The sequence below is a fragment of the Furipterus horrens genome, unplaced genomic scaffold, assembly GCF_987537825.1.
Source record: "Furipterus horrens unplaced genomic scaffold, mFurHor1.1.pri manual_scaffold_5, whole genome shotgun sequence".
Classification (NCBI taxonomy): Eukaryota; Metazoa; Chordata; class Mammalia; order Chiroptera; family Furipteridae; genus Furipterus; species Furipterus horrens.
In genome coordinates, this window is record NW_028327175.1 from 2,476,269 (window position 1) to 2,488,945 (window position 12,677).

The 12,677-nt window shown below is 52.5% G+C and overlaps 1 protein-coding gene across 3 annotated transcripts; it reads right to left on the reverse strand.

Annotated features, from left to right (window-relative positions):
* Positions 1 to 6,186: 6,186 nt before the first annotated feature.
* FST (follistatin) lies at positions 6,187 to 12,420 on the reverse strand. 3 transcript variants are annotated; one of them, XM_090276118.1, is made up of 6 exons: positions 11,980 to 12,419; positions 10,071 to 10,262; positions 9,463 to 9,681; positions 8,949 to 9,173; positions 8,072 to 8,299; positions 6,187 to 7,338 (listed from the first exon to the last, which is right to left on the reverse strand). In XM_090276118.1, the coding sequence occupies exons 1-6, from the start codon at positions 12,062 to 12,064 to the stop codon at positions 7,256 to 7,258; spliced, it is 1,032 nt and encodes a 343-aa protein (XP_090132244.1). In that variant the 5' UTR covers positions 12,065 to 12,419; the 3' UTR covers positions 6,187 to 7,255. The 3 variants fall into 3 exon arrangements, with proteins under 3 accessions (XP_090132244.1, XP_090132242.1, XP_090132245.1); XM_090276116.1 differs by having other exon boundaries at positions 8,072 to 8,302; XM_090276119.1 differs by having other exon boundaries at positions 7,270 to 7,613; positions 8,072 to 8,302; positions 11,980 to 12,420.
* Between the last annotated feature and the right edge of the window lie 257 nt (positions 12,421 to 12,677).

The window sequence follows — 12,677 nt, forward strand, 5'->3', positions numbered from 1 at the left end:
GAAATTTAAAACAATGGAGGCAATTCTGCTAATTGAACATGTTTCCGGAGGAGATGGAAGGGCGTGTGGTGGAGAACAGGCATGAAGACAAGGTTCTCTGGGCCCAGAGGCAAGGCGATGAGGAATGGTGGGGACTGCGGCGAACTTAGGGTGAGTGCCGGCAGTGGCGAGAGCTGAGGCTGTGCTTGCCTGTTGTCAGCAATCTGCTAGTTATGGACTTGAGATGACGCTCAGGGTCATGCTGCGCGGTGGGTGAGAGTGATAAGGGTTTGGAACGGCCAGCGAGGGGAACAGGAAAGGGACGTGTGTGCACAATATCGCTTGGCAGGTTGAAGGACCCAGCTGAGCCCTGACCGGTGTGGCTCCGAGGGCGGGGCATTGACTCACGGACACAAGGTCCCTGGTCAGATTCCCAGTCAGGGCACGGGCCTGGGTTGTGGGCCAGGTGCCTGGTTGGGGGGCATTCAAGAGGCAACCCATCAATGTTTCTCTTGTGCACTGATGTTTCTCTCCCTCTGTTTCTCTCTCCTCCCCCACCCCTTTAAAATAAAATCAAACAAACAAACAAAAACAAAAGAAATTTTAGCCCTGGCTGGTGTGGCTCAGTGGACTGAATGCCGGCCTGTGAACCAAAGGATCCTGGTTCAATTCCCAGTCAGGGCACAGGCCTGGGTTGCAGACAAGATCCCTAGTTGGGGGCGCACAAGAGGCAACCACACACTGTTCTCCCTCCCTCTCCCTCTTTCTAAAAATAAATACAGAAAAAAAATATGAAAAGAAATCTTTAAAAAAAAAAAAGAAACCCAGCTGAAATCACATCTCATACTCGTGTGGGGGTACCAGCTGGCACTTTGTGAGGATTCCATCCTTGCTTGGCAACACAAGGGGAGGGGTGCAGAAGGTGGATTTCGCTCCTCTGAAGTCGGGGTTTTGGACGGGCAGGACCTTGCAGAGTCAGATTCTGGGGAGGGCATCACTGAGGTGACGGGTAGGCAGTAATGAGGCCAGGAGGGGTGCACTGGCAGCAAACGAAGGACTGGCCCTCCCAGCCTTGGTTCAGGCTCGGGGTGCACCCTGGAGGGTGTCTCTCACAGCATTGTCGCGCCTGCCTGGCTGCTGCGCCTGGTTGCTTAGGGCTCCCTGTTCTTGGGGAGGCGGGTCAGATGAGTGGGCTTCCCGCCCCCACGGACAGCGCCGAAGGGCTGCTTTAAGGAGACGGTGCGGGTCCCCTGGAAGGAGTTTCAGGCATGTTGCTAGGAAACGAGGTGCACCAAATGTCAACTCAAGGGAAGACCAGGGTTGCAATGTCCCCGTTCATTCAAATTCAAGCCTCTTCTTGAGAAGCTTAGCCCTCAACACGTAAGGCTGGAAGGGACGGGAGGCCAGTCCACACGCTGAGCCAGCCCAGCCAGGGAAGAGCTCCGCGAAGATAAGAGAGGATGGAACATTCTTTGGAAAAATGTGCTTTGTGATGTCTGTGGCCAGACGCCTTTCCCACCACGAGGACAGGGCTGCAGCACAGGTCGGATTATGTGCAGGAGTCTCGGGCAGGTCGGCCTGGGGGAACGGGGGTGCCCCTGGCCCCCCGGGGGCTCTGCCTGAGACCCACGCATTGGCACTCCGGTAGCAGAGCCAATCCCCCCTAGGGCAGTAGGTGCTGACCTTTAGCAAGCATGAGAATTCCCGGCGCTGCTTGTTAGAACAGATCTGGGGACCCTCCCCTCAGTGAACGAAATTCAGTGGTTCTGGGGTCGTGCCCGAGAACTTGTATTTCGAACAAGCGCCGGGTAATGCTGCTGCTGCTGCCCCGCTGTGTGCTTGGGCTATTCCCTTGGTGTTTGGGAATTGTTCTGACTGGGTCCTGGCTCCGCCTACCCAGTGAATAAACTGCCCCAAGGCCTTGCTGATCCTTCTCCTGGGGTACCGACCCCACCGAGGACTCTCCCTCAGGAGTCCCCAGTATTGCTGGCTGTTTGAGTCACCTGATCCCTCCGTTACATGCTGTCCTTGGCCCACCCGCCCACAGCAATCTCAAGGAGCTCTAGCGACTGGCCCTCTCCTTGGTCTTCCACTGACACCTCTGTATATGGGATGTATCAGGACCGTAAAATCATTCCAACAGTGTTTTTTGGTGCTGGAACAGATGAAAACCTATCAAGATCTCTTCTTGGAGCTGGAATAGTCAGAGGGCCCCTCTTCCTCACCAGGACTGCGACTTCGGTCCTGATGTGTTGCTTGCCCCAAATTCTTCACAAACTCGATGCTCATTCTTTAGCCAGAGACCCGAGTCCTTCGCGAAAGGACTCAAGAGACTTTGGGTGGGACTGTGTCTGGCTGCCCGCAGTACCAGGTGGTTCCCAGGCCATATTCCTAAAATAGAAGAATGACCAAGTACAGCTCTGCCAGGGCCACATTTGGTATAATCCAGAGAATCTGTTTTGAAGTGTCTGCAGGACTCAGCCACAGGAATCCGGATGGTACCAGCCAAGATAGCTGAGGTCCAAGGAGGACAGAGCCCAGGACCATCCAGGGCTCCTGGGGGGATTCCAGCTCCGTTGGAGCTGGGATTTGGACATGCCTGGGCAGGCCTGCGGACGACGTGGGGCGGGCACGCCTGCAGTCTATTTACATGACAGCTTCTGGCTGGAGGGTGCCCGCTGGCTGGTCGGAATGGAAGGTGGAATGGGAAAAACACATCAGGACCCAGGTCTTGAAAAATGCTTTTTGATACACAAGGTTATTAAATAAATACTATATCATTTTTCAATATCTGGTCCTTGTGTAGTTTACATTAGGATTTTTGATAGCTCAGAAATAGTTTATTACTACTGTCTTTAGGAATCTCTCGCCCTCATGCAGGAAATCGTATCAAAATGAAAGAAGATTGATTTTGTTCGCTACCGGCAACTGTGTTGGCTGTGTGACTGAAAGGACGACAGGCATCTTTTGTCTCTTAGGAATCGTTGGTGGGTGACATTTTTCCCCAAGTTTCCACGGGAAAGATTGTATCTAAACCTGTTAGAACTTCCTGAAGTTTCGTTAAGTATTCCCACGGCTAACATACTTTACCATTATGTTTATCTTCCATTAAGAAAATGGTTTACACCCGTGCTTCTGGCCTTGCGCGGCGCCACGCCTCCGTCACTGCAGGGTCAAGGTCAGGTTTGGTTGATGAGCTCCCGGGCGATGTTTTTCTTTAATTAACCATTATTATAATCCCAGAGGACATGTATTTGCTGACTTCTTTAGGGGCCAGGCACTGATCTAAGCACTTAACACACCTTCCGTCTTCTAATCCTCACCACACTGGTGGGCTTTGTTCTGGTTACATCTGCGAGGAGACGGGCGGAGCACGGTGGGACCACGCGTCCGAATGGGACAGTCGGCAGCGGGCCCAGGGCGCTCGGTGTCCGGAGTGTCCAGCAAAGCTACGAATCACTCTACATTTTGAGATGACCACAGGAGAGAAAAGGCTATTTCCCAGCGTGGGAATGGGTTAGGTGTCAGGAAGTCTCATTGCCGGTTTTGATTCTTAAAGTAGCCTTGGTAAAGCCCCTGGAATTAATATTCCAGAGTCTTTTGGTCATTCAAATGATTTTTTTTAAATGACTCTGATATGTCCTGTACTTTTCTAGGGAATGGGACAAGCAGTCTACTGTGTACCTCTCCTTTGTGAGAATGACTTAAAATTTTTTTTAACCTTTTTTTTGGATATAATTTCAAACTTAACTTTTATTCAAATTCACTTATTGTTACATTTTACTCTATTTCTTGGAACATGTCTGTGCTCTCCTTTTGAATACACGTGGGGGGAAAAAGCTACATTAAGCTGTATTTTTCCTTTCTAAATAATTTCAGAGGACTGCTGGTGTGGCCCAATTGGTCAGAGAGTCGTCCCGAAGACCAGCGGGTTGTGGGTTTGGTTCCCGGTCATGGCACATGCCTAGGTTTCCGGTTCAGTCCCTGGTTGGGGCGCGTACAGGAGGCAGCCAACTGGTGATTCTCTCACATCGATGTCTCTCTCCCTCCCTTTCTCTAAAATCAATGAACAGGCCCTTGAGTGAGAATGTTTTGAAAAATCACGTAAGTTAGATACATTTTGGCCATTTTCCTTAAATTCTTCAATGTGTATTTTCTAAGTGTAGGAATGTTCTCTTACCGGACCACACTATGGTAATCAATTTCAGTAAATTTGACATGGATACAATACTTTGAGCTACGAACAGTGTTCCAGTTTTTTCAATACATAGCATTTTCCCCCCGGGGTACAGAATCTAAGGTCAACTACTGCCTTTATGTTTTAGAATGATTCTAATTATGCCAAATTTTACTTTTACCATCCTCTGGAAACTGTACCCATTCAGCATATAACAACTTTTAGGGGATATCTGGTAAAAATTAGACTTCTGCCCTGACTGGTGTGGCTCAGTTGGTTGTGTGCCCGGGTTGGGGGGCTGGTCCCCAGTTGGGGGCGAGTGCGAGGTAACCGATGATCAATGTTTCTCCGGCACATCAGTGTTTCTCTCCCTCTCTTTCTCCCTCCCTTCCTCCTCTTTAAAAAGAAATGAATAAAATCTGTTTAAAAAAGAAAATTAGGCTTCTGATATTTTTCATTATTACTTAGTATTTTGCAATTCTTAATCATTAAGATGTAGTAATTCTAATTAAAACTAGTCACTAGAATAGTTTCTATTAATTACATTATATGCCTAAGTCAATGACTTTTTTTGAGTCATAGAGGAAAGTTTAACAACAGCCTAATGACATTAATGCAATTTGAATTTTAAAAAAGACTTCTATTTTTTGAAACTAGCGAACCTAATGTAGGGTTACTGGAAGAGCAGGGAACTCCGAGAAGGGAAATGAGGGTTTTTTACTTTTTTTTCTTGAGAGGCATGACTGATGTTGACAAATACGAAATAACATTTTTAAATCATCTGAACGTTGTTGTAGAGGCAAGCTCTTGATTTCATCCCTCTCGCTTGCCAAGACACACATCGGTGCCTGGTAAATGCGACACTTTTACCCTCGTCATCAGTGGCCGCGTTGGAGGGTCTGCGGCCTCCCAGGACAGAGGGCAAAACCCGCGCCAGGTAGGGCTGCAAAACCGCGGCTGCCAGCTGTCCCCAGCGGCGGCCCGCAGGGCGCTCCGGGGCCCCTTTGGGACTGACCCTCCTCCTCCGTTAATGGCAGCTTGTTTTCCTTCTGCTCCTCCCTCCTCTTCTCTGGGAAGGGGCTGAAGGCTGACAAGCACGGCCTCCGCAGGTCCTCTGTCCCCACATCCCTCATTTGCTGACCACAGTGGAGGGCCAACCGTCTTCTAGTCCTTTTTTTTTTTTTTTTAATGAAAGAAAAAGCTTTTTATTTTTGGGGAATAAGACCTAGAGTCCTTTTTGTTATTGCTCAGCAATGTTGGCAGTATTTACTGTCCTCTGCTTCCCTCCCAGTCCCAACCCTCCCTTCTCTGCCTCTTGCACTGTTGACGATTTTGATCGCCTTAGTCAAGAAATCAGCGAGCAGCAAGCTGGAAGCTCTGGTCATCTGGTTACTGCGATGCAGCACGAGGTCCTTCAGGGACCACGGGTGCCTCAGATGCAGTCGGAGGTCCTAGAGTGTGACTTAGCTGTCTGACGGTGACCGCAGAACACGGCCGCCCCCTTCTTCCCTGAGCGTCATTCTTTGCCCCATCGAACGCAGACACCCTCGTGGACACGCACCTCTGTCCCCACGAGTGCCTGTCACGCCAACACTGGGAGGCCCGGTGTCTGGAACCGGCCTCTGGTTTCTGCAATGTGCTCAGGCTGTTCTCACTGTTGCCTGTAACAAGCTGTGCTTTAAAGATCTAAGATCCACTTTATTTAGACAAGAGAAAGGCTGCCTCTGGCTATGGTGAGCTCTCCTGCCGCAAGAACCAGAACGGCTAGGATGTGATTTTTAAGGAAACTCCAGGCTTGTCCATTGCAGGGATCAAAATATGTTCTTACAAAGGGGCTGTTGGACCTCTGATCCCTGGACCTTTCAGATTCCACTGAGGTGGCCTTAGTTCACCTGGCTTTGGAGCGTCTCCTGTTCCGGCAACTAAATTTCAGTGATAACTCGATTTCTCAGCAAATGTATTACATACATTTGTACCCCAAAGCCCAAACAACTTTGTTGACATCAACAGCATCTGAGACCATTGGCTTTTTAAAATGTTTTTTTTTATTTTTTCACGCATCATTTATTTACAAATACACATTATAACTTTTATATACATTGCACATTTACATGGTAGAAAAGTACAAAACTATATATTTAAATGAATTTATATTTAACTTGCCATGTTTGAAAATATAAAATTGCATCAGAAAAAAGTATTATGAAAAGCAAGAAACTTGAACTGATAAAGCTCTGGTATAACTCAGTGACGCACTGGTGGGAAGGGAACCAGCATAGGAGACGCGCGGAGGGAACGCCCACGGAAAGCCTGAATGTGTAGCCCCTTCGGCTGCAGTCTCCCGCCCCCGTCACCCAACGTCTTTGGATCTGTGCCATCTTGAAAGTCCATCGTTAGAAGTCTGGCACTGGCCGTCCCAACCAGAGAACTGAACTGAGAGTTTCCTGCAAGCTGGGGCCTCTGTACCTTCTCTGAGTCAGTTGCAATGCATTTTGGTCAGTCAAGATTCCTTGTAAACAGAACCCGAGGGGGATCGTGTGTGTACAGAACAGGCAGCAGAGAACCCAATAAATAAACATGACAAACTGACGTGCAGGTCTGTTCCAGGGGGAAGGAGTCTCGCGACAGCCAAGTGACGGGGGACAGGGGAGGGAGCGAAGAACCAGGAATGGACGTAAATGGTTTACAAGGAGAAGAAAAAGCTTTTACTTTACAAGCAAGAGACCTCACAATAAATAACAACTGCTCTTCCTTTCACGAATAAATTTCTTCAAAAACAAGGTGTACAGTCAACCAGACACTTTATGTATAAATTATAAAACATGACACAGTATAAATAAATGTCTACAAGTCTCATCGATGCGCCTCATCCAGTGGGCCCGGAAGGATGGCCTCCCCACCTCCAGTGAGCAACAAGTGGCCTGGGGGGGAGAGCCTGCGGACGAAGGTCCCGGCTGTGTCGTCCCCCCAAATAAATAAGCATACACTTATTTACAGTATGGACAATATATATTTTTCCTTTCCCTTTTTTTCTTTTTTTTTCTTTTTTTTTTTTTTTTTGCCCAAAGGCTGTGTGAACACTGAACTCTGGTGGAGGGTTTACCACTCTAGAATGGAAGATATGGGAAAGCTGTAGTCCTGGTCTTCATCTTCCTCCTCTTCCTCGGTGTCTTCCGAAATGGCTAGATGGGGAACACAGGGGAGCTGCTGTTTAAACACGAACACGAACGGCGAGAAGCAGCTCGGGGCACGTGTTCAAAGCCCTCTGAGACAGCACATGACAGCGGTGCGTTTTTATGTGACTTGCAGTGAGATGCTTTTTTTTTTTTTTTTTTTTTTTGGTGTTTGGCATCTGCTGTTATGCAATACGTTTTTAAAAACTTAAAAAAAAATCTATGAAGTCAAAAACTGCAGAAAGTTCTGAAGAATCAATGGCTCAGGTTTTACGGGCAGAGTCCTGAAATCAGATAAAAAGCGCTCTTGTGTTCTAGGTACAACTGCTCCGGGTCCTTAGTGCAGGGTTAGTAGACAGGCAACCGCGGAGGGCAGCGGCCCCTGTGTGATAATATAAAGCTGTCTTTGAAGAGGGGGGAGAAACAGCAACCCGACTTCGAGAGCAGTTAGTCCAGATTCAAAGGTTAATCAGGCAAACGGCAAAGCACGCTGGGAAGGCAATAGCATTAGGGGCCAATGACTGGGAAGAGGTCTTTAGAGGCCACCCCATTGGCGACCCCTGGACACGTTTTAAAAGCCAGGAAAACATTCCAGGGGATTTGGTTCTATGGACCAGGGAATGGCTGGCGAAGCTGAGCTGCTCCCTCGTGTCACCAGGAACTGGCTGGCAGTGGGGAGGTCCCCGCCCCCCAGGGGCCTGCCCGGACAGCCCCCTGCGCAGCCAGGGTCGAAGGCACTTACAGTTGCAGGACCCGGAGTGCTTCACTTCCAGCAGCACACCCGCAGAGCAGGCGGCCTCCCGCATGGCGCACTCGCTGGCGTAGGTGGCGTTGTCGCTGGCACACACCGGCTCCTCGGACTTGCTCTCCGGGCACAGCTCCCCGCACGGGGAGCACCGGCCTCTGCCCACCTTGAAGTCCCACAAACACTTTTTTCCTCCAGGGCACTGGATGTCTTCACAGGACTTTGCTTCTAGGATATAACGTACCCGTGATTAGTGCCCTGACTGATCACCCCTTTCCCAACGCCCCTATCAACACATATAAACATGTCACTGACAGCTTATGACACGCTCATGGGGGACATGGAGGTGTCATGCAAGAACACCTGAAGATAAAACTGAAACACGCACACACACAGGTCCCCGCAGTTTTCTACACACTATATTTGTGCATGAAAATAGTATCTTTTGGAACAGCATCCTCAAGTTAAAACTGTCTTTGATGATTTCCCACCGTGGGGATCTTGAAAAAAAGAAAGAATCCCATCAGTTATCAGAATCTAATGACAGATTTTAAGAACTGTGAAGTCCTTATTTCTTGCTTCCAGCAAGTCTAGCACTTAGAAAGAATGTGTAAAATTGAGTGAGTTCTAAGTTTCCTAAGACGGAAAATTGTCTCCCGTTTCTCACTGGCATTTTCACACATATGCCAACGCTCGCAGAGGACAATGGCCTCCGGGAGGGGCGCGCGGTCGCCGGGGGTAGCTCTCTCTCTGCTAGCAGCTGGCATTTGGGGAGGCTTTGAAAGCTTCTTTATTGGTTCACCCCACAGTTTTAACATCAGAACTGGCCTCTTCGTTCCTATTTTCTTTCTGTTCCTCCATCGGGACTACCTACTGATACACTTTCCCTCGTAGGCTAATCCGATGGACCGTCCCAGGAGGCAGGTGGCCTTCCGCAGGTGACAGGCACTGGAGTAGGTGACCCCGTCATTCCCGCAGAGGTACTGTTCCGAGGAGGCGGGCTCCGGGCAGATGCGGTTGCACATCACACAGTAGGCGTTGTTGCTCTGGTCCACCACGCACGTGGAGCTGCCGGGGCAGAAAACGTCCCGACAGGTCTCTGCGACAAAGAGGGAGACACACGTTAACAGGCACCTTCTGGGCCTCAGGGAATGAGAATTTGATATTTTCAAAGCAATCATGAAATGAAAGCGTTCAGCTTTCAAAAGGTGTTTTGGGAGTCCTGTGGTTTTCAAGAGGAAATGTATAACTCTCGGTTGGTCCTTGCTGTAGTCTTAAGGAGTCTTTCGAAATTAGAAAAGGGTTCCCTTATTTGGTGTCATTATTATCCCTCCCAGGCCCTTCTGGTGCCCTGCCCACCCCCGGGGCCTTGTGGTCGGTCTACCTACTTTTACACCTGCCCTGGTACTGCACTTCCAGCTCCGGCTGCTCTCTGCACCTGGCCTTCAGCAGGGCACACTCGTTGCGGTAGGTCTTGCCGTCCAGTCCACAGACCGGGCCTTTCCAGGTGATGTTGGAGCAATCTGGGGCGCAGACGCAGCGCGGTTTGTTCTTCTTGTTCATCCGGCACTTTTTCCCAGGTCCACAGTCCACGTTTTCACACGTTTCTAGCAGTTGGAAAGTGGCAAGGATTAAACCTGAGCCATGGTGAGGTGGGGGTGGGGCAGGGGGCATGCGCAATGGCTCAGGGGGGTCTGCGGGGCCCCAGCTCTGTCCTAGAAGCTGAGGAGGGGAGAGAGGGCGAGAAAGACAGTGGGCCTCGCCCCAGACCCAGATCTCCCTCCGGGAGCCTAGGCTGGCGGGCTTCACCACCGCACGTGGCCCTTTAGGGTAAAGTGCATAGCAGGCAAGGACTCCCTCCCCCGCGGACCCCCAGCTTCCTGGGGGCTGGGGGGGACAGAGGGGGACCCGGATGCAAAGCTGGGCAGTGGGGAGACTGAGCGCAAGACGCCCTCTACTGCGGGCCTGCCTGCAGCTCGGGGAGGAAGAGCCCCACCTTTGCAGGGGATGCAGTTGGGGGCGCCCCCGTTGAAGATCATCCACTTGAAGAGCGTGTTGTCGTTGACGTCCTCCTCGGTCCACGAGGTGCTCAGGCGGCCGGTGCTGCAGCACTCCTCCCTGCTCAGCTCGGTCTTGTAAAGGACCTGGCAGCGGCCGTTCTTGGCCTGGCGCAGCCAGCAGTTCCCGGCTGCGAGGAGAGGAGTGGGAGGTGGGCGAGCGCGGCGGGGAGGGGACAGGGGCCGGGGCCCAGCAGGAAACATATGGGAGGCAGTGGAAGGGTGGGGACGGAGAGGGGACGCCCAGGCGGGAGCGGTGGGCGGCGGGCGCGGGGGGCAGGCGGGCGGGAGGCAGGCGCTGGGCGCCCCAGGCCCCGGGCCGTCTCCAAGGCAGTTACCAGGGACCCAGACGCAGCACGTGCAGCCCGCATTGGCTTTTACTAGGCTGTTGGCTTTTATTTGTCCCATTTCATAACCTGCAGCGACTCGAAGAGCCGATTAAAGAACTTGACAAAACCAGGACGCACGGGTGTTTTTACATGTCGGCCTCACGTAGGCGGAGTGGGTACGACTTGGGACGGGGGTTAAGAAAGTGGGACAAGTTGAGAAGGTCAGAGAAGGAGCGCGGGACCGAGACGGCCACCGCGCACGGGAGCCAGAGGCGCCTGTGCAAAATGAAAGCAAACAGGCAGCCGGCTCCTGCCCGGCCTCCGGGCGCAGCCCGCCCGACGGGCCCGTGTTGCAATCCGCCAGGCCCAGGGGACGCCCGCGGCCACCGCCGTCTTTCGAAATCTGCCAGGGCTGCCCTCCGCGGCGCCCACGTCCCGGGCGGCCGGCAAGCCTCGCCCCGGAGGCGGGCACCTCCGGAGGAGGAGCGGGCGCAGGGCGGACGGCGGGGGTTTCCGAGGAGGACAGCCACCCGTCCGTCCCCGGAAAAGTGGAGGGAAAGGCGGGGAGGCTTCCTACCATTTCCCGGTAACACAGACCCATCTCGTACCTACCAAGAAATCTCTGCAAGTAATTTTCCCCCTTTCAGCGCTCGGAGTTGGTTCGTACACACTTCTTATTTATCATCCATACAACTTCAACAAAAATCGCTCCATTAGCTGCTATTATTATTTCTTCTAAAATCTACTCAAAGACTAACTGAAATAAACACATCTAATTAAGAAAAAAAAACTTAAGACATTTGCTTTCAATGCCTCTCAAGATTTAAATCAGTTGTAGGCTCCTGACCTTTCTACAGAAAGTTAAGTCAGAGGAAGGAGTCAAAAGGGAGAGAAAAAAAAAAAATCTGTAAACTACACAAAAACACTCCGGCGTCATAATTTGGGTCTTTTTTTCTTTCAGGGTTCGGGGGATGGGGTTGGAAGAAGCATTCACTGGGCAGAAAGCTACTTCCCTCGAAATTTTCCAGCACCCACATTTCCAAGTTTGGGCAAAGTTTCTGAAACCACGTCCCCAGCCACCGAGGAAATTTCACTATCTGTCCCCCCTCCAACCCCGGTCATTTTTACAAAGTACCCAAAAGATGGGGCAGGAAAAGAGGGTAAACGGCCCACGGGGCGGCCGCAATGGCCACGCTGCTCCGCGGGTGCTCGCCTCCTTCTTCCGAGCCAAACCCGCGAGATAACATCTCCTCGCACGCCGTCCAGAACTCGGAGCATCAAACCCTAACTACCGAGAGGCACCCCGGCTCGCTCCGTTTCCTTTTTAAGGATAAGCGCGCTCCAAACTCGGCTCCCAAAGTGTCACTGCCCCGGCCCGCCACTGCTCTCCCACCTGGAGCTGCTAGGTCGGTCCGATCGTCTCCGGAGAGCCGCGTCGCTCCGAGCAGACACCATGGGGAAGGCGGAAAAGTACAAGCCCCTGCCCCGGCCGAGCCCCCGAGCATCCCGCGCCGCTTACCCTGGGCGCTGCGGTCCTCCATGAACTGGCAGAGCAGCAGCAGCAGGAGGCAGAGCCCGCCGGGCTGGTGCCGGGAGCGGCCCATGGCGGGGCAGGCTTGGGGCGAGGAGCGGCGGGGTCCGGGCGGGCGCAGAGGCGGGCGGCGGAGGGGCGCAGCGATCCCGGCGCAGCCCTGCGCTCGCCGCCGGCCGCCGCGCGATTCAATGGACGTCAGGAGCCGGGCGCAGCCGCGCTTTAAATCTGGACGGGGGTCTCCGCGGTGTGCGGTGGGCGGTCTCCCAGGGTGTGGGGCAGCGGGAGGGCGGCCGCTGGCGCGGGTGTGCGCGGCTCCTTGGGGGTGGGGAGCTTTTAAAAGTTCAGTGTGAATCAGGTGACATTTCCCACCTTCTGGAAACCCTTCCCAATTATCTGCTGGAGGTGCCCGAAATCAAAGAGGCAGGAGGGGAGTCGCCGAGTTCTTATTGCGTAGGAGCGAGAGGGAGGGGGAAGGCGAACGGGCGGGGGTGGGGAGTGGGGAAGAACACCCACTTCTAGTCCTGCACGCCGCCGTTCGCAGGCAGCGCCGGCGCGCGCGGGGTGGCGGGTGTGTGAGTGTGTGTGTGTGAGTGTGTGTGTGTGTGTGTGTGTGAGATTGTATCTGTGCGCGCGCGCGCGCGCGCGGTGGGGGCGCCGGGAGGACCCGGAGTTTGTGTGCGCAC